The sequence below is a fragment of the Podarcis melisellensis genome (genome assembly GCF_964234715.1).
Source record: "Podarcis melisellensis genome assembly, chromosome: 5".
NCBI classification, from domain to species: Eukaryota; Metazoa; Chordata; class Lepidosauria; order Squamata; family Lacertidae; genus Podarcis; species Podarcis melisellensis.
Genome location: NC_138537.1, coordinates 96,445,732 through 96,471,614, shown reverse-complemented (window position 1 = coordinate 96,471,614; position 25,883 = coordinate 96,445,732). Strand labels below are relative to the sequence as shown.

At 45.2% G+C, this 25,883-nt stretch overlaps 1 protein-coding gene across 4 annotated transcripts in view; it reads right to left on the bottom strand.

Annotated features, from left to right (window-relative positions):
* Nucleotides 1-5,155: 5,155 nt before the first annotated feature.
* PCLO (piccolo presynaptic cytomatrix protein) overlaps nucleotides 5,156-25,883 on the bottom strand; it is a gene marked incomplete at its 5' end in the record, with an annotated part of 247,616 nt that continues 226,888 nt past the window's right edge. For all 4 annotated transcript variants that reach the window (XM_081911645.1, XM_081911646.1, XM_081911647.1 and 1 more), the window contains 3 exons: nucleotides 5,156-9,852; nucleotides 10,982-11,127; nucleotides 13,115-13,249. In XM_081911645.1, coding sequence (XP_081767771.1) covers nucleotides 9,712-9,852; nucleotides 10,982-11,127; nucleotides 13,115-13,249 — 422 coding nt within the window. In that variant the 3' untranslated portion in view covers nucleotides 5,156-9,711. The remainder of the gene's footprint in view (nucleotides 9,853-10,981; nucleotides 11,128-13,114; nucleotides 13,250-25,883) is intronic.

Sequence of the window (25,883 nt, the reverse complement as noted above, 5' to 3'; positions counted from 1 at the left end):
GGAAGATACCAAAAAGGCTTTTGACAGGAGGCCCAAGAGGCCGTGAGGCTCATCACCCCAATTCTAAGAGTTTGTGGGCGGGAGGGTAGGCTGCAGGCCTGAGTCTCCTAACTCCTGGATTCAGTATGGATTTGTTATGAGAATTTTAAGGTCTTATATATGAAATATAAGGTAAAGGTAAAGGGACCCCGACCCCCTGACTGTTAAGTCCAGTCGCGGATGACTCTGGAGTTGCGGCACTCATCTCACTTTACTGGCCGAGGGAGCCGACATTTGTCCGCAGACAGGTTTTCCTGGTCATGTGGCCAGAGAAGCGCACGGAAATGCCATTTACCTTCCCGCCGGAGTGGTACCTATTTATCTACTTGCACTTTGATGTGCTTTCGAACTGCTAGGTTGGCAGGAGATGTTCACAAATGTACCAATAGATGTTCACAAATGTACCAAGATAAAATAGATAAAATAAATAAATGTTCACAAATGTACCAAGATAAAATAGATAAAATAAATAAATGTTCACAGATGTACCAAGCAATCACGTACATAAATATACAAACCACATGTCTGAAACCCACAGAAAAAGTCCTGAAACTGAAGGAAGAGCCAAATAGAATTTATTCTGAACCACTAAATTGAGCAGAAAACAACCAAGTTTGCAGATGTAGCTAAGCTTGAAAACAAAGGGATGTGAAAAGGGAAACTTTCCCTCTGCAGTAATTTGCAGTTCACCCAAGAGGTAAAAAGTTTACGCTGCCCCAGCCTAGGAACTTGTAAAGAGTGAACTGTGAGTGAATTAAGCCCACCTGACCTGATCTGACCAGTTGAACCACTATAGGAAGTTGACAAGTCATCAAAGGGGAAGCTGAAAGACTGTTTGAAGATCAGAGCCTTCAGAACTGGTTGATTGCCAAATTGTATCCTGTGCATCCTGAGTTGTAAATTATGTCAAAAAGCTGGGTTTTAATTGCTCCTACGTCACGAGGGGCTTGCCTTTCGAAATGTATAAATAGTCTGGTCTGAATTGCATACATTGCCTCAGTCCATTGGGACTGGGGACTGGCTGTATAGCTATATAAAATAAAGGCGATTTCCCCTCAAATCCTTGTTTACATTTTATTGTCTAAGGGACTCTTGCTTCAAAACCATTTTGTCTCTCCCAGGAAATGAGGCCGCCATCAGGGGTAGCAACAGAATTGAGTTCGCCATACTAGAGAATAAACTTTATATATATATCCACACCTAATGACCCACCTAAGTGGTACTCAGGATATCACTCAAGAAATCACTCAAGATATCCCTCAAGTAATTAAGGAACAAAAGAAGAAAAGGCACACTAGCCTGGGAACTTCCTCTCTGCCCAGAACATTGGAGGCTATACACCACACCCCCTCAACAGTACTTATAGGAACTCAAACACTGAGATCCTGCTCTGTTCCAGTAACAAGAAGCCGAAAGCACCAGCCTGAAGATGACGAGTGAGACCTCGTCGAAACGTCGCCCAGACACCCCAACTTTTACACGGGAAGACACCCGAGGACACCAAAACCTGCATATATATATATATATATATATATATATATTACTCTTCTCCTGTTAGATTCACCCCTTGCATCCTCCCAGAAAAAAAGCACTGTATAGAGGTATAATATGCTTCTCCCCTTATTTTTTATTTTTTAAAAATCCATTCACTTTTTATTTCCATTTCATTTTGTTCAGCTGAAATAGTCTTAATTTTTTTAAAAAACAAAGAACTCTTCAAGTGGTCTAAAAGTGCTTTAAATGTATTCTACAAATGTCACCTTTCTGAATCTCCCTCCCATCAGTTGAGTAAAATATATATAGTAGGTTATAAATAACCATGTATGTATTTGGATAATAATACTTATATAAGCATTGTAGTTGTTTGCATATATAGAGGTATAATGTATGCACTTCCCTCTCCCTTTTTATTTATTTTTTTAAAACCCATTCACTTAAATTCCATTTTATTTTTTCCCCAACTGAAATATTATTTTTTTAAAAATTAACAAAGGACTGTTAAAAGTGCTTTATAAAAGTGCTTTAAAAGTATGCTGCAAATGTCACCTTTCTGAATCTCCCTCCTCTCAGTTGAGTGAAATGGTGTTTTCCACCACCTAGAATACTAGTCACTCCAGAGCAGTTCCTTCTCCAGCGTCTGAAGGAGGTGGCCAGAGTGGGGAGTCTCCTTTGGCCCAAGAGAGGCAGGCCAAGGACAATCCAGAGGCAGGAGGACAATGGATGTCACTTACCTTTGTGCCACAGGCTTCTCTGCAGCTGCACAGTGAAGTCAGAGATGCCTGCACTTACCCCTCTCTCTATCCTCCAACCAAGGGAAAAGAGGCCTTAGGACAGCTCACCATCACATTTCAGCCAGGCAAAAGCACTCAGGGAGGAGTGGGAAGAGGAAGCTTGGCCAAGTCAGAGTTCTGAGGGCCAGACAGAGAGGGATGGAGGGCCACATTTCCCAGTCTGAACTAGGACACCACAGCATTACCTTCTTCAGGCATTTCTGAGAATGTGCCAGATAGAGCTCCCCTTTGGCCCCAATGCTGGATTTGAATGTGTGATCAGCTGACTTGCAACTGGCCCCATTTCCCCTCTACAGGGACGAGAGTTTGGTCTATTGGGGTTCCTACCCCTGTTAAACAAGCTCATCTATGGTCACTTCCATCCCATACATTCAAGGCACAATACTTTCCCCAAAGAATCTTGGGAATTGTACTTCACCTCCTGCCAGAGCTACAATTCCCAACACCCAGAGCAAACTACAGCTCCCATGATTCTTGGGGGGGGGGTATTCAGCTGTTCTTTGGGGGAACAGTTGTGCCCTTAATCTGTATGTTCATAGCATGCCCTCGTGACCGAAGTCCACCATGCATTGATGTTCCAGCCAAGGGGCTAAGCAGCATCTTCTCTGAAACCTTATTGTGCATGACTGAAAAGGGTGCAGGACTGCTAGTGCGTTGCAGTGCTCACATTCTAAAGGTAAAGGTAAAGGTACCCCTGCCCGTACGGGCCAGTCTTGACAGACTCTGGGGTTGTGCGCCCATCTCACTTAAGAGGCCAGGGGCCAGCGCTGTCCGAAGACACTTCCGGGTCACGTGGCCAGCGTGACATTGCTGCTCTGGCGAGCCAGAGCCACACACGGAAACGCCGTTTACCTTCCCGCCAGTAAGCGGTCCCTATTTATCTACTTGCACCCGGAGGTGCTTTCGAACTGCTAGGTTGGCAGACGCTGGGACCGAGCAGCGGGAGCGCACCCCGCAGCAGGGATTCGAACCGCCGACCTTTCGATCAGCAAGTCCTAGGCGCTGAGGCTTTAACCCACAGCGCCACCTGCGTCCCCGCTCACATTCTAATGTGCCACAAAACTTTCTTTTCAGCAACAGAACTCACAAGTACTCTTGAGCTAGCAAAATACTCCCATACTTAGCTGTTTCCAACATGTTCCACTAGAGAACTTCTTACATGTTCTGATCCGCCTGCTGTTGGATCCTCCCACAGAAGCTGGAAATCATAGAACTGCAAGGGGACCCCTGTGCGTCATCTAGTCCAAACCCTGCAGTGCAGGAACCCTGCCCACAGCCATCCCTGGGTGGGCTCGAACCACCAACCTTCCGGTTAACAGCCAGAAACACTGACCTACTGTGTCGTCCCTAGCTCTGACCAAGCAGCTGCAAATCCCAGATCACAGCAATACTGTGCCTGAAATTGTTTTCTGGTAATAGGTATTTGCACAAGCACAACCTATCCTGCCCATGCTAAGAAGCGAGATGGGCTCATTTCAATGGGCCTCCTATACCTGTTCATGCCCTTGTTTTCCGGACCTGAAAGGTCTTATGTAAAGGCTGATAGTTTGAAAACTGGAGGTAGACACACTGCCCAGAATGAAGAGGCAGGCCAGAGTTAGCAGTTTAATGGAATCGTGTAGACCCTTATAGGCTCCATGTGCTACCTGATCCCTGCTGAGTTAGACGTAAGACTACCCTATGAGTAACTGCAATGCAGCTCCTTACTTGGGCAAGCAACTATAGTGTTGCAGAGAGCATGGTGGCTGGGACTTGCTGCTGGAGTTCCCCATTTATGTTCTCTGGCTGCCTAACCCCTCAGTGCTACAGGAATTGGCCTTAGACAAGGGTGTCTAATCAGAGCCTACATCAAGGAAGCATGACGCATGCTTTAGGACATCCTCAGTCACAATGAGTATCGCTGCTGAAATTCTGAACTGGTCATTACATAAATCAAGTTTACTTGTTTGTAAGTCTCAAATGCATACAAGCCCCGACTTTGATCCAATGAACTCTAATACCTGCAATAAACAGGTATTTCCACTGATGCTTCAGTTTGCTCCGCAGCTTCTTCCTGCAATGGTTCCAAGTCGATTGGCTATTATCACAGGGGTTATGTTTAGCTCATCAGAAAAGGGTGCATCATGACGCAACATCATGGCGCACAGTGTTGTAGAAGAGCACCGTATTTCAAAGAGCAGACTACCTAGTCTTATGTGGAATGGTTGAAGGAGTCGAGTGTGTTTAACCTGGAAAAGAAGAGACTGAGAGGAGATAAGATAGCCATCTTCAAATATCTCAAGGGCTTTCATGTCGACCAGGGAACAAGTTGTTTTCTCCTGCTCTGGAGGGAAGGACTGGAAGCAATGGCTTCAAGTTACAAGAAGGAGATTCCGTCTAAACATCAGGAAGAACTTTCTGACAGTGAGAGCTGTTTGACAACCTCGGAAGGCTGTGGACTGTGTCAGGGAATGCTATCGTTGAGATTCCTGCATTGCCTCAATGTCCCTTCCAACTCTACAATTCTCTGATTCTTCCAAGATATTCTACTCCACTACACAGGAATCAGCTGGCATTCCATAACTGCAGAGAATATTTAGTCTTCATTACACTGCTTCTTTTTTTGGAGGGGTGTGTTTCTCCTTAGGGCCCCCTCCCCATTTTATACTTCGGCCATCATTAAGGTTCCAGCCCATTCCATGCAGGCAGACACCTCAAACTGAAATTATTCCAACTGTAAACCAATTGTCCCATTTCACAGATGCTTCTCCATTTCTTGTGCTAGAGTTACAGACGTATTTGCCAGCTGCAGCAGGAGTATTTAGTAGTGGGAAAGGACCCCAAACTAGATATTTTAAATATTTATTAGCCAGACTGGATTAAACAGCCTTTATACAACACAATTTGCATAAGTTCTCAAGATACGTCCTGTATACAATCACAAAACCATGACATGGATTTTATACATAGAGTGAAAATCGAGACCGATTTACAAGCATTTCTTCCCCTCTTTATACAATTCGTTAAGTTCGTTTTGTTTGCTTTGTTTTGTACAACTTTTGGAACAAATTTTGTATCTTTCTTTTCTTGGAGGATTAGAAGGCAAAAAAAACAAAGAATTAATTAATTATTCATTCAAGTGAAAAGGAAATATTAATAAACCACCATTGACACATGCAACATTCACCGTGGAAATATATTACATCTCCCCAAAGACTACTGATGGTGGCTGTTGCATTTTAAATTGTATGCCCGGGGTAGTTGTTCTCTCCAGTCACCCCCATCGCACCCTCTCCAATGCCAGGGATGCTGTACATGTTGTCTGGCAAGATGATGGCACCCACGCTTGTCAGCGACGGTTGAGCACCAGCACCAACCACTTGACATCTATACAAGACACAGTTCACGTGGAGGGAGGGAGACATGCTTGGGACGCCAGGGGGAATTTGGAACCCAAACCTGGTTTGCTGCTCAATACAAAAATGCATATTTACAAATTAAGAAAACAGCTTTCTTCAGATCACCTAGTCCAAGTTCATGATATATATATTATATTATATATATATATATATTATATATATATAGCACATATTTTAAAACCCATTAGTGTGTTCATTATTTTGTCAAAGAATTAATCAGAGAAAACATCAAAATGCAACTTATGATTTAAAGAGAGAGTATCCAGATTTTATTATTTTAGTCTAACAGCACCTTCTAACTGAAGAGATTGGTCCTGCATTGGAAACTGACTCGGATGCGTGAAGAGCCTCCTTCATGTGATGCCGGTAGATCCTTCACTTTCTTCACCACTGAGAATATTTGATTATTTCCCCATCACATATAGATATATGTATGTACATATATAGACACTCAAGGGGGACTGTGGGCTCTTAGCAAGGGAAATAAAGCACTTGGTATAGTATCAGGTATGATTTAAATAAAAAGATAAAAAATATACTATTAACATCTGTATGAAATCTCCAGGAAACTAAACGCTAATTAAATAATTCTATATTGAGCAATATATAAGAAGTGTTTACATTTTACTTCTTCGTCCTGACAGAAAGAAGCAATATCAGCTGGTTACCAGCTACTGTACTAACCCTCCCTACCTGGCTGCCCCAAACAATCAACTATTAGGCATATAGAAAAGGAACTCAGTTTACAACGAGGTTCCTGAAAATGTCTCCTGTGTGCACACAACGAGGTACCCTAATTCTTCTTCTATGTATTGAAAACAGTGGTACAGGTTTAAGTGGTGGGGCGGTGAGTGGACACTGATAAAAAGCCACAGCATTTCTATTGCTCCTGGATACTATCCCTTTAAAGGATGATCATAACAACAAAACAGCTCAATGTTCGTCACAGGAACTCACACACCTTGTTTGGATCCAGGGAAATAAAACAAGATCTGGCCATCAGTCACAAGAACGAAGGAAAGAAACGACCCCTTTCGAGGAACAACCTATCATTTGTTAAACACACACACACACATCCTGTGCTTTAGCTCATACTTCAAGCTTGTTTTTTCTCTCTGTACAAAGCTTTTTGTACAACACAACTTATATCTCTAGCTTGGCAGACTTGTGGGCAATATCTAGATCTATATAGTAAATATCTATAGCTCTATAGTAAATAAAGCGCATTGTGCCATGGACAATCCATACCTTTAAAGAAACCCACAATTGGAGAACATTCATCTATTCCAAGTTAAGAGGCCTGGCCACATTTAAGTGCTTCTGTCTGACAGAAGAAACAAACAAACAAAGAAAGAAAAAGATCCCCCCCCCCCGCAAAATAAAACAACAAAGAAGGAAACCAGATATGGTGAAGTATTCATACATTTTCACAAATACCCAAAGTCCCTGTGAATTTTTTTTCCTTTAAAAAAATAATTGCCACAAGAAGGGTTTTTGTTGCCTTCGTTCATAAAAAGAAAACTGCATTCAAATGTGATTCATTGTTGCATAGAAGGATTCCAGTACAACCCAGACATTTGGTCAAAAGGAACTTGGCACACTCTGCAGACGTCTTCAGTCTCAGCACTGATGCATTCGTGGCTCGGGGAACGTCAAAGTCCCTCACAAGCTCTTTGTGAGATGCAGGATACAATGAAGAGAGATTCTAACCCTAATGACCTTCAACATGCTGTTGCTAGCAGAACCTGCCTTTCCTCACAAGCACAAATTCCCGCAAACATTCGCTGGTGCGTTTGACTTGTGGAGAGCTTGGCTCCCAAGGCTTGGAGCACCATCGCCCTGGGACCTGATGCCGGGCGACAGACGTTGCTGAACAAGGGGCAGCTGAAGCCACAACAGCAACGCTGTGAATAAATAATTGCAAATAAATATCTGCTATTAACACAAAGCTGTTCCTTGCTTCTCAATTTGTCATCCAATCCACCGAACAGCGTGTGGCAACGGCAGTCTTGCTTTATCAATTAATAGTGATAATTAGAGGTTTACTAGCAAGCCTCCCACTTGGCGCTTGCTGCTGGTGGAAGTCTCCATGGCAACCGCTATACGATTCACCACCTTTGTCATAAATCTTAGCAAGAACAAAATTGCCAGCCATTTGCGCAAAATTGCATATATCACTTTTTTAAAAAAACAAAGAAAGACTTTGCTTAGCAATTGAAATTCGCTGTTTCAGAAAATACAAACCCAGATGCCATGAGATTTTTAAAATAAGGATAAGGGAGATGTGGTATTTGGTAGCAGGCAATTTCCACATGACACAGCACTTTGGGCAGGAGGGCAGCGCTACTGCTCCAAAGAATTGGACTGAAATTGTTATTTCTAGGAGACAGGTGGATGAAATCTGAGTAAGAACACCAAATTATGTTCGTATGCTCTCCTTCCTCCCAATCATTACCTATTTTACAGTTGGGATAAAATGTGCGGATATTTCTGGGATAGCTCAGTCAGTAGAGCACGAGACTCTTAATCTCAGGGCTGTGGGTTTGAGCCCAAGACTTGGCAGAAGTTTCCTGCACTGCAGGGGGTTGGACAATGTGACCTTTGCGGTTCCTTCCAACTCCACAATTCTATGATTCTTCTGCACATACTTGCTGCTACTGCTGTTTAACCATTTCAGCTTCAAGGAACAGTTTGGCATAGTGCAATTACATGCCCATTTTCAATCAAAATACTGTAATATAAAGCAAATCAACACAACAAGGGACTAATTGTGTTTCCATTTTTTGTTTCTGGATGCCACCAATGCAGTTTCATGTTCCATGCCTTTAAGAAAGCTTGTAGGAATGAATGCTGCCAAGTTGGGAATGGATATTCATTTTATACGCAGTGCTTGACCTTACAATCCAAAGCCTGTCTTTCAATGATCTCCTTCAACGCTTTGTGAGCAGAATGTTTGCAACTTCATGCAGATGAGAAGAAGCCTGTAGAACACGGTCACATAAACAGCATCACTTGTTCTAACATGTGGACTATTTCATACAGTTGGAAACAGTGACTCCTTGAAGTTCACAAAGGCAAGACAAACAGATAGTGAAGCCACAATATTCACCTCAGTGCTCAAAAGCCCTTAGAACCAACGCCATTTTAGCAAAACTATGGAAAACAGTCGTTCACAGTAGGCTGAATCGCAATCTCTTCTACACCATAAAAGCAATTTCTCTTTTCCTGATACGGCTCCAACTGCCCCCTTTACTCTTTCCAAAATGACAACTATTCTTGTGCTTTCTGTACTTTACAGTCCGAGATGGTAATTCTCCAAGACTAACATGGGAAAAGACAGAGATTACTATTCTCAATTTAAACGCCAAAGCATATAATTAGCAAAGAGGGAAAAAATAACATGAAAGAGAAACATTGCCACCATTTAAATTAAAAACGAATTACCCCACCATTTGCCTCCTGGGGCATCATCTCACCACAGCAAATATATTATTACATTAAGACCATGGATCTTGAGATAAGTCTTCAGTTAAGGGAGAACTGGAAAGGCAGTTGCTTCAGGTACTTTTGCATATCATGAACTCTTAGGCGATTGCACCGTGAGCCAAATTGCTCTCGCAGAAAGATTCTGCCTCCAGTTGCAGCCAAATTCTCTGCATTAACACCTGCCTTCAACTGCATGGTGTTATTATTCCTCTTCAGATTCTAACATCACAGAACCCTCACACAAGTCTCCTTTTTCAAGCAGACTCATTTTAATTTCTGGGCTTAGGGTGGTTGGTTTATTAAGCTCTGCTGATTTGTTTTTAAAAAACACAGCAAAACAAGTTGACTAGCCCTCATGAAAGTGTGCTAAATAGCCCAGAACTTTCTCCTCCTACTTCATATTCTGAAAGCCTAGCTAAACACAATATCAAAGTAGAGTCTTGGAATCCTACAAGCAGACTTTGACAAGGCTTGATGGCCCAAGAAGAAATCTTTCCTCAATGTGTTTGTGTTGAGCTGACCAAAAGTTTGTGCCAGTTTACTATTCTTTTCCTGAGGTCCACTTTGTCAAGCCAGATATAGGCCTCACCAATCAAGGTCTTCTTCATAAACTTTCCTCCATTGGAAACAAGGAGTATCTGGGAAGAGAACAGAGGGTTGGACAGATATTCACCGTTCTGGTAAAAAGATCTAAAGCCCTGGAACATGACCCTGATCATTGCTGCAGAAGCTGTGGCGTGCTGTCTGTTTGCTATGGGAACCAAGATCGTGTCACAAAATATACCCAACACTTATTGTGGCTGCACGATGAATGGCTTTGGACAAGTTGTTTGTGTCCCTGAGATCTCCTGACACATTTCCATGTATAGGTTGTCCATATACATATAATTTATTGTTATACGTGTCTTGTTATAATGTCTACAGTGGTACCTCAGGTTAAGTACTTAATTCGTTCCGGAGGTCTGTACTTAACCTGAAACTGTTCTTAACCTGAAGCACCACTTTAGCTAATGGGGCCTCCCAGTGCCGCCCTGCCGCCGGAGCACGATTTCTGTTCTCATCCTGAAGCAAAGTTCTTAATCTGAGGTACTATTTCTGGGTTAGCAGAGTCTGTAACCTGAAGCGTATGTAACCTGAAGCGTATGTAACCCGAGGTACCACTGTATTATGATCGTATTGTATGTGTGAAATAAGTTAGGGGGGAGTGGTATTTGTTATGTTACATTTATCTCTCTATCCTGAAGAGCTGAGTTTGACATTTCCCCCCTCCTCACAAGAACTCTGTCCATGAGGTTAGGCTGCACATTAGGCTAGGCTATGCAAACTACCCAGAGACTGTCATGGCTGAGTGTGAACCTGAATTGCCAACACCCAAGAAAGAGGCCTCCATTAGGTGGCCACTCATTGAACATTTATGCTTCCTTGTTCCATTTTATGAGGAACATCCTGCCAAAGGCTTCAGTTTTGAAGATCATACAAATTTATTTATTCTCTCTGCAAATTCTGTTTACTTCTTTCTTACAATTCATACTATCTTTTGATACTTAGAGCAGCCAAGAATGTTCTAAGTTGAGGAAGTTCTAGGCTTGAACAAACACAACAACATTGGGAGACTGTTCATGTAATTCTCACACTGTAACACTTAATTTGCTTTTCGGCAAATGGCAAATAATTAAGGTTAAGTAAATAAGTAAGTGAGAGAAAGAGAGTCTCAAATGCCCAATGCAGAAAGCATAACATTCAGTTTGAATTAAGATGGAGGCTTACCTGGAGAGAATGCCCAGTGGGACTCAAACTGAATCGAAATGTTTCATTGAATGAAGGTTCTCGGTCATGCCTGCATACTCTTGTTTTCTTCTTAATTACTCTCTTTTGAGTTGCAAGGTTGACAACGTACAGCTTCACATACAGATCTGTTCAAATAAGCAGTTCAACCTGTCATACAGAACCTCGTTAGGTGTCTTTGCTGCTAACTCATTTAGAATTAAATTAGATAATGGTTATTTAAGATGAGGGAAACTTCGCTCTGCTGTTTCCCTCGATATCAAAATGAGGTAATTCCAGGAGAGCTGATGAAGTGCTCTGAAATTCAGAGCCCTGAAAGCAAATTCTTTCCCAATGAGTACAGAAATTCACTGAATGAAATAGTTTAGAAATCTTTCATATAAGAGATGAAGCTGAGACGGAAAAAACTGCACATTATTTTTTTGGAAAATGAAATAAACCAGAGGTACTTCAGCCAGAAACAGGTATTGACATATAATTATTCTATGCTATTTCAGTTCTTTTTGGATAACACTACCTTAGAATGGAATAGCTTTCCTGTCATAAAGCGGTTTGCCACTCTTGACTTGAAGCACTTTAAGTTTGGAGAGGAGTAAGACTTTAAATTTTGAATTCTGAGTCCCGTGATCATTACAGTCCAATTGTTAGGCAGATCCAAAAATGTAAAAAGCTAGATGGCTAAATACACGGCAAAAGGGCCTCTTGTCTGCTGTAGGTAACACCTCCCTCATCCCTTTCAGAAAAAGGTTGAAACTCAGTGTCAGGTAACATGCTTTGCATGCAAACGATCTCAGGTTCAGTCACCAGCATGCCCAGATTGGGCTGAGAAACATGCCTCTCTTAAATTCTGGAGAACCAGGCTGCCATTCAGCTCAGACCTGGGATGGGGAACTGCAGCTCTCCAGTTGTTTTTGGATCACCCATGTTGGGTGGGATTGATGGGAGTCCAAACATCTGGAGAGCCACAGGATTCCCATCCCTGGTGTAGATAATACTGAGCCAGATGTACCAATGGCCTGACTTGATATTAGGCAGATTCCTATGGGAATCAAACTTACATAGAAGCCACGCGCAATTGGTTGAAGTGTTTCAGAGCCTTTCGACAAAGCAACATCCCATGTTTTATATGTATGATGCTTCTCAGTAGCCATTAGGGAGGAGGCTGGTGAGTTATTTACCAGTTTGCATTGTGTCGAGCACAAATACCGTATTTTTCGCTCCATAAGACACACTTTTTTCCTCCTAAAAAGGGGAAATGTGAGTGCGTCTTATGGAGTGAATGGCGCTGCACAGAGAGGGAGAACTGCGCAGCACCCCTTCAGCAACGCGTCTGTCCTGCGAAGCCGGAGGAGGAACAGAAGGAGCTTCATTGAAGCGCCTCTCCTGGCTTCTGCCTTAGCCATGCGCAGCCTCTTTGGGCAGGGAAAGCCTTCATCCCGCTGCCTGGGAGAGGCTTGGCATGGCTACCCCAGAAGCCAGATCCCTCTTGCTGATCTGGCTTCTGGGATTCAGAATATTTTTTTTTCTTGTTTTCCTCCTCCCAAAACTAGGTGCGCCTTATGGTATGGTGTGTCTTATGGAGTGAAAAATGCAGTACCTAGGTAAATAAAGCTCTTGCAAAGCACTCTTGGGAGGGAATAATTTGTGCTGAGGGAAGAGACCTGCCAGACCTGCTTTCCCCAGGAGCAGCTCTCCTCACCACCGCCACACCTGCAATGGTCCAGATTCATGTATGTGGCATTAACATGAGTCTCTGGGACCCTTCAAGGGGAAAAGGAATGGGAGGGGGAGTTTCGGAGACATGGGGGCTGAACAGAGGAAGAGCATTATGTACTGTCTGCACCTTGCATCTTTGTCGCTGTAAATCGCTCTCTCCTGAAGATGCCTGGTTAGGCAGAAAGGCACCCCCCCTTACTACTACACTTATTTATTTTTAGGAACCCCCCCCCCCAACCATCTGTAGAGAAAACAAGAATGAATGAATGCTATAAGCAATGGATACGATACATGTGTGTCGATAACTAAAAACAAAATTGAAATCTTACCATCCTTATGTGTTTACCACTCATTTTAAAACGTATTTTATGTATTAAAATGCTGGTTTACAATTGATACCTGGTAAGTGATCTGGAGATTTAAACTTGTAGGTGATATTTCTGCACTGAAGGATCTCAACTATCAGCTGTTCCCCATCAGTCTTCATTTCCTTCTTTAAAGCAATCTTGATTTCACCCATCACCTGGGTTTTACCTGTAAAAGGGGGAGGGGTCAGATCAGCTATAGCAAAAGGTCCATGTAAGTATTCTACAAAGCTAATACTTCCAAGTTAAAGGGAACTTTCCAAGCAATATAAGCTACAAGCTAGCACAGGGTCTTTATAGTCTTGGTATAAATGAGCACAAGATGTGGCCATAATTATTTTAGGGCAGATCCAGGAATTGACAGCAACTCCCCAGTTGGCTGAAAGGTACATTTCATTTCTTCATGCTTGGTAACTTGCCGAAGTGCATTTAACCTTGTATTGTTTTTTAAGAGTTGCATTTGTAAGAAATGGTAGTGTATTGTTGTGTTGGCATATTAAAAACAAAATAGGGAATAGGCTGCTTGCCTGATTTCTAATGGGATGGAGTTCTGCAGAATCAGGCCCATGAAACTGAATGGTGACACCTCATTAACTTGAGTCATGCTTCTGACCCATGGAGGACCACAAGCCCCTTCAGGTATCCTGGGCCTACCTAGATGTACATGTCTTCCTGTGAAATGACCCTTAATTGTCGCTTTGGGCACTAGCGGCACCTTTGACCCTTCGTGAACATAATTCAGTTTGGCATTTTAATTCCCTCATGAATTAAGCCTGCCATTGGAATTTCAGCAATGGGAAACTTCGGCAGAAAGCATTGGCTCAGCTGAGAAGCTTTTGATGCACTGTAGAGACTATGTGGGAGTTCTGCCAACTACATTATCTGCAATCAGGTGACTCACAAACCACATTTATCACACTGAGTGTAAATGGTAGGTAATCTAATTTCATTTCTCTTCCAGGAACCAATCTGACTTTGCTTCCAGTTCTGTAGAACATCAACCATGGCATCCTTCTGAAGGCACACTATTTCCGGGATTCTGTTCCTGCCTGAAGCTCTTCTTCTATAAAGTTCTGTTATGGCACTAGGGCTCATCCCTGTAACACCTGTGCTACAGAGTTCTGTAGGATGCCATCTGGCTTCCCATGAGAGTTAGGCCACCTAGGGACCAAGTCACCATTGGTCACACCAAGCTCTGCTTCTCATTTACACCTGAGGCAAGTGAGGCCATTGGGATGCTAAACAGGTATATTGGCGCTCTAGTGGATTGGATGAGGCCAATTAATTGGAGTACCATCTTGACAAAGCAGAGATGCTGTGGGTGGGTGATTTCTCTGTGCAATAATAATAATAATAATAATAATAATAATAATAATAATAATAATAATAAATAATTTTATTTATATCCCGCCCTCCCCAGCCGAAGCCGGGCTCAGGGCGGCTAACAACACTAAAACAGTACAAAAGTACAGCATAAACAACACTCTAAAATCATTCATTATAAAATTAATTAATTCAAGCCACTGGCAGCCAGTGGGCCAGAGCTCCGTGAAGATTGCTGAGGGAGGGAGTCAGGCTGTGCCCTGGCCAAAGGCCTGGTGGAACAGCTCTGTCTTGCAGGCCCTGCGGAAAGATGTCAAGTCCCGCAGGGCCCTGGTCTCTTGTGACAGAGTGTTCCACCAGATCGGAGCCACAGCTGAAAAAGCCCTGGCTCTAGTTGAGGCCAGCGTAACTTCTCTGTGGCCTGGGACCTTCAAGATGTTTTTATTTGAAGACCGTAGCTTCAATGTAACTAATTTGATTTATTTATTGCATTTAAAGGCCACTCTTTTCTCCAAAGAGCTCAAGGTGGTGTACCTGGTTCCCCTCCTCATTTAATCCCCACAACAATCCTGCAAGGAAGGTTAGGATGAGAGACCACGGCTGGCTCAAGTTCACCCAGTGAAATGCAGGACCACGTGGGGATTTGAAGCCTTGTCTCCCAGGTCAGACACTCTTATCCATTGAACCTACACAATTAGGTTTGTATTCCGGGGATTTAATCCTAGAGCCCCAAGGTGCCTCCGGGACAAATCCTTCCCTCGTCTTTGACTTCTGTGGTCCTTTCCTGGACAGTGCCACGCTGTGCTAACCTCCAAGTCGTTGCAACACGCAGCATGTGGGGCTGCTTCTGGAGAGTTTCAGAAACTGCAATTACCTCAGACCAGGGGTAGGCAACCTAAGGCTCCTGGGCCACAAGCGGCCCACAGGGGTCGTTTAACCGAGCCGCCCCCAAACCGAGTCGTCCGCTCGATGTGTCCCCGTGCACTGCACTAAACCGGTGCAGCGCGGCGTGGGGCCTCGCTTCCGCGGTGCTGGAAATTGTGTCTACACAAGCTCAGACTCCAAAAATGGATGGAGCTTTGCATGTTCCCTCGGCCCTAAAGGTGTTCAAGGCAAAAGTGGTTGCCGTGCTTGCTTATGCTGCCCCGCTCTGGGCCGTGATGACAGATCTTGCTCCTCTTGAGACACTGCAAAATCAATTCCTACGTCGGCTCCTAATGCTCCCCCTGTGCATAAGCAACGCAGCCATGCGACTAGAACTGAAGATTGCATCCTTAGAAACTTGCCTGTGGAAGCAAGTCTTCAATTATTGGTTATCATTGTGGCATAGATTACCAAACCACTACCTTGTCCAATGCTTATGGCGTGATGAATTCTCTAGCCTTTGGACCAGTAGAATTCATGCCAAACTCCTGAGTTATGGAATCTCTCCTTCAGATTCCCTAAAACTAGACCAAATTACTGCTCAAAGACTGATCCGCCAAAGACTGGATGACATCGATCTACAGCGAAATTATATGCTGGGGGGAGGTGTTTGTTTGCCCCAGAACATTGGTATCACTTTAACTTACTGCGTTCCATCATACCTCTCCTCCCTTTTGACTGTTGTCCATAGACTGGCCTTCACCAAAGCGAGGTTCAACGTTTTCCCCTCCAACGTCCTGAGACATAGATTCTCAAAGGGCCAAGCCCCCGCCATGTGCGAATGTGATAAGGAGACGCCGGAGTCGCTCCAGCACATTATGTTCACTTGCCCCCTGTTCAACGTGCCACGGGCAAATTTGTTGGGATCAATCATACAGAAACTAGAGGGTACCCCACCAAAATTCCACCTCGCCCAAATCTTGCAGGATAAGGATACTCATACGACCCTGAAAGTGGCTAGGTTCCTGGTCGCTGTCCTTACCCAAAAGCGACGCCAAGGAGCACTACAAGCTAACTAAGGCGTAGTATGCCATTCTATCTTATAGTATTTTATTGTTATAGTGGTGTTTTAGCGGCTGTTTTTTCCCCCACGTGCACAAGCTGTTATTTATGTGTTGTTTTTACCGGTATGGGCCTACGGCCGTAATAAATATTGTTGTTGTTGTTGTTGTCCAAAAATCGTGTCTGTGCAGACACAGACGCTGGAAATCATGTTAACGCAGACGCTGGAAATCGCGGCTGCATGCGCTCACGCACATGTGCAATCCGGCCCACGGAGGTGCTCAATCCGGCCCACAGAAGGATCTCCACTGAAGTGAACCAGCCCAGGCAAGTTAAACCTTGCCACCCCCTGCTTCGGACTATAACTTCCAGGCTGATAATGGGGAATGGGCATTGTCTTTCAGCATAGGTGGCAACTCCTAGGGACCGAGGCAGTTTTGGACCCCAAATCAATTTTTTTGAGAAGGTCGGTCCCCACCATGTTGCCCCTCCCAATCCTCTAGAGAATCTGGCACCTCTGGCTTTCAGTCCGTTTCCAAGCCTAATTCAAAGTGCTGGCATTTATTTTATTTATTTTCATTTTCTTAATCATATTAAATTTATATAAATTTATATACAGCCCTTGATCCCAAGATCTCAGGGCAGTTCACAGAATAAAATGCAAGATAAAAACACAAGTAAACAATTAAAACAAAAACAACAAAACAATACCCCCTCCCCTTTCCCACAGACACATTTTAAAGGCTGTAGAATATAACTCAGCCAAAGGCCTGGTTGAAGAGCAACATTTTCACCTGGCACCTAAAGATATATAATGAAGGTGCCAGGTGAACCTTCCTGGGGTGAGCATTCCACAAACGGGGAGCCAAAAATTACGGCAAAATATGTATTTAAATGGGTATTTCATCTCACTTTGGAACATTTCTAACCAGGGTATAGATTTTGCATTTAGATATGTGAATTTTGAAGGATAACTATGTTCTAAATCTATGCATTTGTCTGGGAATAAAAATTAGGTTGGTTCAATTGAAAAAAGCAGACAGAACAAAATTTCCCTCCTTCTTGAATTGGAGCATATTATTTTCTCATTGTGAGTGCAGATTACTGTACTCAGTATCTTCTAAGAGTACAGCTGTTTTGGTGTCCTGGCATAAACTATAATTCTTTTCATAAAGTCAATCTGGATGAACATTTAGCTATGTTGATGTCAACAAGAGTAGACTTTTAGTTGAATTGGCAGGTACTTAATTAGTCTTGTATCAACTTGGCCTCTGGAAAGGTAATATAATGTGGTGTGGAGCTGTTCAAAAGCATTCACAATCCCAAATACGCAGAAATCCACCCAAAAACATAATGCAGGCAGGTTTTTCCTCTCCTCGCCCCCCCCCCCCCGGGATTACCGTCTCCCCAGATTCATCTAGGAATGATTGGAAAACCTAAATGCAATTTTCAATTTGCCCACAGGGGGGAGCAAACCGACGCCACAAAACAATACTGTAGTCAGAAACCACAAAATTTAGCCTGCTCATTGTTCTTCCTGTATTTTGGCTTCTCTCCCCTGATAAAAGCCCCTATTTTGAATTTTAATATAGTCCACTGTTAAGCCCATTTTGAAGTTGCTGCCTAGTTAAAGTATTTTTTGTGTGTATTTGTGTTTAAATACAACCTTACAAAACAAACAGAGCAGAACCCAGCACTTTATTTAGGGAATGTAGCTCAGTGAGAGAGTCATGTATACGGCACCAGTTTCAATCCTCAACATCTCAAAGTAGGGCTGGGGTAAAACCACCACTTGAAACCCCTGCACTGATAGCTTGACTCAGTTTAAGGCAGCTTCCTTTGTAATAATTTGTCCTTCATTAAGTTCTAAGAAGTATCCCTATTTTCTCTTTGTGCTGAACATATGCTGCGGATGCGATCTAATAGTTTCACTCAAAATGGCCGCGTGAATTGAGCAATACATAGATACCTGGTGCCGTACAACTTTGCTAAAATGTGCTGGATCTTTAAAAACTTGAAATATTTCAATTTGATAGAGAAAAGGTATGAGAAGTAATGCCTAAGGTCTTATCCACAAGTACCTTTTGTTCTGCTTTTTCCAGGCAGATGTCTGCACTTTCAACGCTCTGTGTTCAAGCATTATTTTTGCTCTGAGCTTGCATGGCAAAAAACCTGCTCTGTAAAGTAGAATCAGAGCAAATCTCAATTCAGGTTTTCCACAAATGGACTTTTGCTCTGATTGAGCTGTAAAGAGCAAGTTTTCATGCTCCAGAGCAACAACAACAACAACAAAAAAGGTGCTTGATCATGAAACTTTAAATCACAGACTGTCCCTGGAAAGAGCGGAGGAAAGTTAAGTGAGGACAAGTCTTAAATGTTCTCTATGGTTCACTGGCAGATGTGCATTTTGAAATTATACTCTGTATACATGCTGACTTCAGGTCCCTCCTAAATTCCCATAATCTGGTCAGTAAAAACCACTATGAAGCTGCTAACTTTTTGCCCAAACTCATAATTCTTTTTAAAACCCATGCTTCTTTTTTCATAACCAGCACAAAATGGCACCACTATTTTATATCTGTTCTGAGTGTTTGCCTTGAAAGAGCTACGATACTTGCGTTTCACGGGTTTTATTGTGCTTAGTTATTGATTTAAACGTGTAAAAAGCCAAAAAGAAACAGCTGGAGGACATTTTCTAATAGTCAAATCCTATGGCGGTAAATTTCATCCATGCATCCGTGTCATCTTCTGGGCTGCCCCAGCCCTATTTAGTACATCTATGACTGCAATGCATGCACATACCAAAAATATGTTTGTTTGTTTTTTACTACATTGAAATATTTTAATAATTAATAAAATGAATTAATATCATAGAATCATAGAGTTGGAAGAGACCACAAGGGCCATCGAGTCCAACCCCCTGCCAAGCAGGAAACACCATCAGAGCACTCCTGACATATGGTTGTCAAGCCTCTGCTTAAAGACCTCCAAAGAAGGAGACTCCACCACACTCCTTGGCAGCAAATTCCACTGTCGAACAGCTCTTACTGTCAGGAAGTTCTTCCTAATGTTTAGGTGGAATCTTCTTTCTTGTAGTTTGGATCCATTGCTCCGTGTCCGCTTCTCTGGAGCAGCAGAAAACAACCTTTCTCCCTCCTCTATGTGACATCCTTTTACAGTGGTGCCCCGCAAGACGAATGCCTCGCAAGACGAAAAACCCGCAAGACGAAAGGGTTTTCCGTTTTTTGCGACGCTTCGCTAGACGATTTTCCCTATGGGCTTGCATCGCAAGACGAAAGCCCATAGGGAAATCTCGGGGACCTTTTTTTAAATGCTGGCGGTGGGGAGCAAAGCCTTTTCCCCCCCTCCGGACTTCAGAAGAGGTCCAGGAAGGCCGGCGGGGGCGAAAGGCTTTGCTCCCCACCGCCAGCATTTTAAAAGCGGTCCAGGATAGCAGGGAAGCGCTTCCCGCTATCCCGGACGGCTTTTGAAGGCAGGCAGGGGGGGGGCAAAAGTCTTTGCCCCCCCTGCCTGCCTAACCGGGGGCTTTTAAATCGCCCCGGGACTGTCCGGGGTGATTTAAAAGCCCCCGGACGGCTTTTGAAGCCTCCCGCCGCCGCCCGGCTTCGGGGCATCGTCCCGATGCCGGGCTGCGGGGCAGGAACGCCTCCCCCAGCCGCCCGGCTTCGGGGCATCGTCCTGAAGCCGGGCGGCCGGGCGGGAAAGCCTCCCCCCGCCGCCCGGCATCGGAACGATGTCCCGAAGCCGGGCGGCCGGGCGGGAAAGCCTCCCCCCGCCGCCCGGCTTCGGGGCATCGTCCCGATGCCGGGCGGCGGGGCAGGAACGCCTCCCCCAGCCGCCCGGCTTCGGGGCATCGTCCCGAAGCCGGGCGGCCGGGCGGGAAAGCCTCCCCCCGCCGCCCGGCTTCGGGGCATCGTCCCGATGCCGGGCGGCGGGGCAGGAACGCCTCCCCCAGCCGCCCGGCTTCGGGGCATCGTCCCGAAGCCGGGCGGCCGGGCGGGAAAGCCTCCCCCCGCCGCCCGGCTTCGGGGCATCGTCCCGATGCCGGGCGGCGGGGCAGGAACGCCTCCCCCCGCCGCCCGGCTTCGGGGCATCGTCCCGATGCCGGGCGGCGGGGCAGGAACGCCTCCCCCCGCCGCCCGGCATCGGAACGATGTCCCGAAGCCGGGCGGCCGGGCGGGAAAGCCTCCCCCCGCCGCCCGGCATCGGAACGATGTCCCGAAGCCCGGCGGCGGGGCGGGAAAGCCTCCCCCCGCTGCCCGGCATCGGAACGATGTCCCGAAGCCCGGCGGCGGGGCGGGAAAGCCTTTGTCCCCCCTGCCTGCCTTCCCAGGGGCTTTTAAATCACCCCGGACAGCGGAGAAGTCCTCCGCTGTCCCGGGCGATTTTAAAATGCTGCCTGCCAGAAGAGGTCGGGGGAAGGCGGTTTCCATAGGAACGCATTAATTGATTTTCAATGCATTCCTATGGAAAACCGTGCATCGCAAGACGAAAAACTCGCAAGACGAAGAGACTTGCGGAACGAATTAATTTCGTCTTGCGAGGCACCACTGTATATATTTGAACATGGCTATCATATCACCCCTTAACCTCCTCTTCTCCAGGCTAAACATGCCCAGCTCCCTTAGCCGTTCCTCATAAGGCATCGTTTCCAGGCCTTTGACCATTTTGGTTGCCCTCCTCTGGACACATTCCATTTTGTCAGTGTCCTTCTTGAGCTGTGGTGCCCAGAACTGGACACAGTACTCCAGGTGAGGTCTGACCAGAGCAGAATACAGTGGCACTATTACTTCCCTTGATCTAGATGCTATACTCCTATTGATGCAGCCCAGAATTGCCTTGGCTTTTTTAGCTGCCGCGTCACACTTTTGGCTCATGTCATGTTTGTGGTCAACCAGGACTCCTAGATCCTTTTCACATGTACTGCTCTCAAGCCAGGTGGGGACAGGAGCGAATGGCAGGGAAGAAAACGCTGGCCTTCCCCCTTACTTGCCAGGCAACTGGCCTGGAGGTAAGAACACCCTTGGCACACCAGCTTAAAACCAGAGTGTTGGTAATTCCATCATTAACAAGGATCTGCTAGTGTTGTGGCTCAGAACGCTCCCCAGTGCATGAAAGGCATCGTCCCCTCTATGAAACGCACAAACCCCTTTTCAGGTAGAGTGAAAGCAGGAGACCAAGCACAGATTTCAAAACACACTGAATCTGTCTACCCGGATGCACAATGTCACACTTCATAATCACACCTGCCTAGAGAACTGCACAGCAGCTTCAAATTTAGACCAGTCATTTACACCTTGAGCAACATGTGAACTTTCTGAATGTATTTGTGTGCATGTGTGCGTGAACACAGAATAAAGTTAGGCCTCTATTTTTAAATAAATCACAGGCCTGCAGAGAAACTGATATTTTAATCCTTTCTATGCAGTTAAATGACATTATTGTTTTTTCACCAGGCTAAAATACGTTTAAAATGTTTAGTCCAAGATACATTATTGCTGTCTGCCACAACTTACTCCCTGTGTTTTTACACCTTCAGTGTGCATGGAGGGAGTCCAGACCTTGCAGCAAGGTCATATCAAGAGGGGCTTCTCTCCCATAGCAGCAGCGTAGCCCTGGAGTCCAAGGCATCTCTCAGCCATCAGCCAGCCTGCCCAATATGGATCCCAGTCTTTCTTCTTCCTTTCTCTTCCCAGCAAGCCTTGCTCAAGACTCTATTCCCCGGTGTCCTCTCACCCAGTTACCCTGGCAACCTTCCAAATCCCCAGTGTCTGTTCACACCTCAGGGCAAGGGGGAAGGACAGTTCTCTTGCCTTGCCAATGGTCCTCAATGACCCTGCATTGTTTCTTAAGAGCCCTGATTTGACCAGGTCATTTTGCAAAGGCTAGCTCACATCCCAAAGAATAAAAAACCTAGCATTTATTAATTTATTGGGTGGCAGTGGGGGGTTCTCCCCCAAATCCATAGCAATAGAAACACTGCCCCTCTCAAGTATCAGTGTGTTTGTCTCCTATTTACAAGGAGCTGCCATCTAGCTCTGACTTGCTCTGAGTGGCCTCAGTCTGGTCCTCTTGGCAGTGGCGTAGCGTGGGGGGTGCAGGGGGGCCCGGCCGCACCGGGCGCAACATCTGGGGGGGCACGCTCGCACTCGCAGCTCTCTGCCCCTACTAAAATCCACGGGTTAGGGGGCGCAAATTACTTGCCTTGCCCCGGGTGCTGACAACCCAAGCTACGCCACTGCCTCCTGGAAATATGGGCCTGCAATTCCTATTAGCCCCACCCGGCACATGGCCCAGGGGCCACGGGTGATGGAGCTGGAATCCAACAACATATGGACGGCCACAAGTTCCCCATGTCTGATCGACGGTCTCCTGTCAGAGAGAGAAGTCCTGTTACCTGATCATTCTCAAGACTGACAACAACTGAGACTGAACCTGGGAACTGTTCCATGAATTCAATACCAGCCTGAGCGGCTCTGCACCTCGCAGGGATGATGTGTCATTGCTTAAGAGAGGGAACAGGCAACAGTATTACTGGGGAAAGTGAGAATACTGTCATAGTATATTGTAGAATGGCAGACCAAATTCCAGAAGGGCAGCTATTTCGGTCTGTTGCAGCCAAACCAGCAAAGAATCGTGTGGCATTTCAAAGACGAGCAAATTGATGGCGGCATAAGCTTTCATGGGCTATGGCTCTCCTCACACCAGATACATGAAATGGACTAGAAAGAGGTTTGTTTACTTGAAACATGCTCATCCTGCAGTTTCCATGGCTCGAGGCAGCTTACAAAGAAATTTAAAATCAAACTGAATAAGAATATATATATATAGAGAGAGAGAGAGAGAGAGAGAGGAGAGATACTTTGGGGAGGGAGGGCGTTTTGCACCATCTGTGGAGCAAAAGGGCCAAGGAAATGCAAGAAGTAGGAGCTGGTACATTGCAGAGCACAACAATTCTGCATAGTGAGAAACAGTTCATTCTTACACCTTCTGCACTAATTATTATGGTCTGCAGAGAGGAAGTTACCCCCAATGGTTATCAAGCCTAAATAAACTGAACAACAAGAAAAAACTGTACAAGAGCTGCACCTGCATAAAGACTCTGTACATCCATTTTTGCATGCAGGTCACTGCATGGATTTCCACTTGACTTCTTAGTCTAAGACATCTAATGCCATTCATACAGGCCACCAAACATTCCTGTTTTGCTTTTCTTTTAATGCGACAGCTTGATGGTCCGTGTTCTTTGCTTATGGCTCACGGAGACAATGCTTTTGGAGTCTTCTCCCTTTACTCTTTCTGCCGCTTTAGGCTTCCTGGTGTTTGTACATCTTCAGCTCCTATATCCCGGAGAGCCCAAGAGGGGATTAAAACTCTTCTGCAGTCCCTGCTACTGTTCGGAAATGAAAACAGTGGCAACAAAAAGCTCCTTTCAGAGACCATCCATTTTACTGTCAACTAGAAAGAAAGGATGCTTGAGGGGAAAAGCTTTAAATATAACAGGAGCTGCATCAACAACTTAGCATGGCATGAAAGCAGGATCTTGTCGGACGCTGTTTCCACTGGGAGCAAGAAGGGGGGGTAGATGTGTGGCTGGCTAGCCATCTTTCTTTACCTTTCAGTAAAGTGTCAGGGCGGACTCCAATTCCTAACACGGCTTATGTACAGCAGAGGCAAAGGAATGGGACACACTGTTCATATTGATCAACTTCTACAAAGGTGGTGGGGGAGATAACTTGATAAAGGTTTTCTGACAATTTTGGATGTAGAATCATAGAACTGTGGAGTTGGAAGGGACCAAGAGGATCATCTAGTCTAACCCCCTGCAAATCAGGAATATTTCCTTCAACGACAGAGGTGCTGGTGAAAACCAGTTGTATTCCAGTACCATTTGCTGGGACAAAGGTCCCTTGCCTCTGCTATATACAATTGTTATCCGCATTAGCTGCTCAACTTGCATTAAAGTAAAAAGGTAAAGGTACCCCTGCCCGTACGGGCCAGTCTTGACAGACTCTGGGGTTGTGCGCCCATCTCACTTAAGAGGCCAGGGGCCAGCGCTGTCCGGAGACACTTCCGGGTCACGTGGCCAGCGTGACAAAGCTGCATCTGGCGAGCCAGAGCCGCACACGGAAACGCCGTTTACCTTCCCGCTGGTAAGCGGTCCCTATTTATCTACTTGCACCCAGAGGTGCTTTCGAACTGCTAGGTTGGCAGGCGCTGGGACCGAGCAGCGGGAGCGCACCCCGCCGCAGGGATTCGAACCACCAACCTTTCGATCGGCAAGTCCTAGGTGCTGAGGCTTTAGCCCACAGCGCCACCTGCGTCCCTTTCAACTTGCATTACCTAACATCTATATGGGCTCTTTACATCCTGAACTTGACATTAGTGTAGACAGCAGCTATTATTTTAGAATTGTGGTCCCAGAACTTTAATTTCTAAATCTCCATTGGTGGTTTCTTGGAATAATTAAGTAGAATGTAGCTCAGTGAGTCAGCTTAGGAGGTTCATTACAATGTGCATCCTTAAAACAGAAACATTAAACGCCAACAATATAAAAGGGCCAGTATAAGGGCAGTGAGCTGAGATAACAGGAAGCATAAAGAACAATAAAAGGCACAGAGGACTGAGAAGCCTGGGGAAATTTAAGAAGTGTTTCCTTCATACCACCAGGGTGCCATAGTGGGCCACCTAAGTGAGTTCATGACTGAGGTGGGATAAGACCAAAACCAGGAAGTTCTTGATTTGTTACTTGGTCTATTACAGGGCAATCCTAACCATGTTTACTCAGAAGCATGTCCCACTGAATACAATGGAGGTAACTCCCAGGTAAGAGTATCCTGTCTTGGAAGAACTGGATGTCACTCCCTTCCTTGATGAGCTGAAGAACGTCATCAACTTTCAGGCATGTGGTAAAGGCCCAGGACAGGGCAGAATCTCAACAGAAGTGCTGGAAACTTCAATTCTTCTCCCATGACACACCTCCACAGCCTCCTCTTGCAGAGCTGGGAACAAGGATCTGTGCCACAAGACATGTGTGACTCCAGCATTGTGACCCTCTACACGAGCAAAGGTGACCTTCAAGACTGCAACAACTACCATGGGATTGTCAGCATCGCCCTTGAGCCAGTGTCACCAACTGGACTCATACACTTCAGCCCCGACTGGGCTAGGCGAGCTGGGTAGCACTTCCAGAGACCACCTTCTGCACAGGAACAGGTCAAAGTGCTGTGGACTCACAGCTTAGAGTTGTGAGCACCGGATTCACTTCCATAAGTAGACAGTCGTCACACAGCAGAGTCTAGCAGAGTCTATAAACGACTTGGAGAGCAGCTCTGTAGAATAACTTCTTTTATTCTATCTACAACTATTATAAAACGTCGCCTAGACACCCCAACTTTTACACGGGAAGACACCCGAGGACACCAAAACCTGCAACTATTATAAAACTATATACAGCGCTTAATGAGGTCTAAGCATAAATGAATGCTGCACTACACTGAGTGTCTGCAGCTGCTCTTAGCAGCAACCTTATC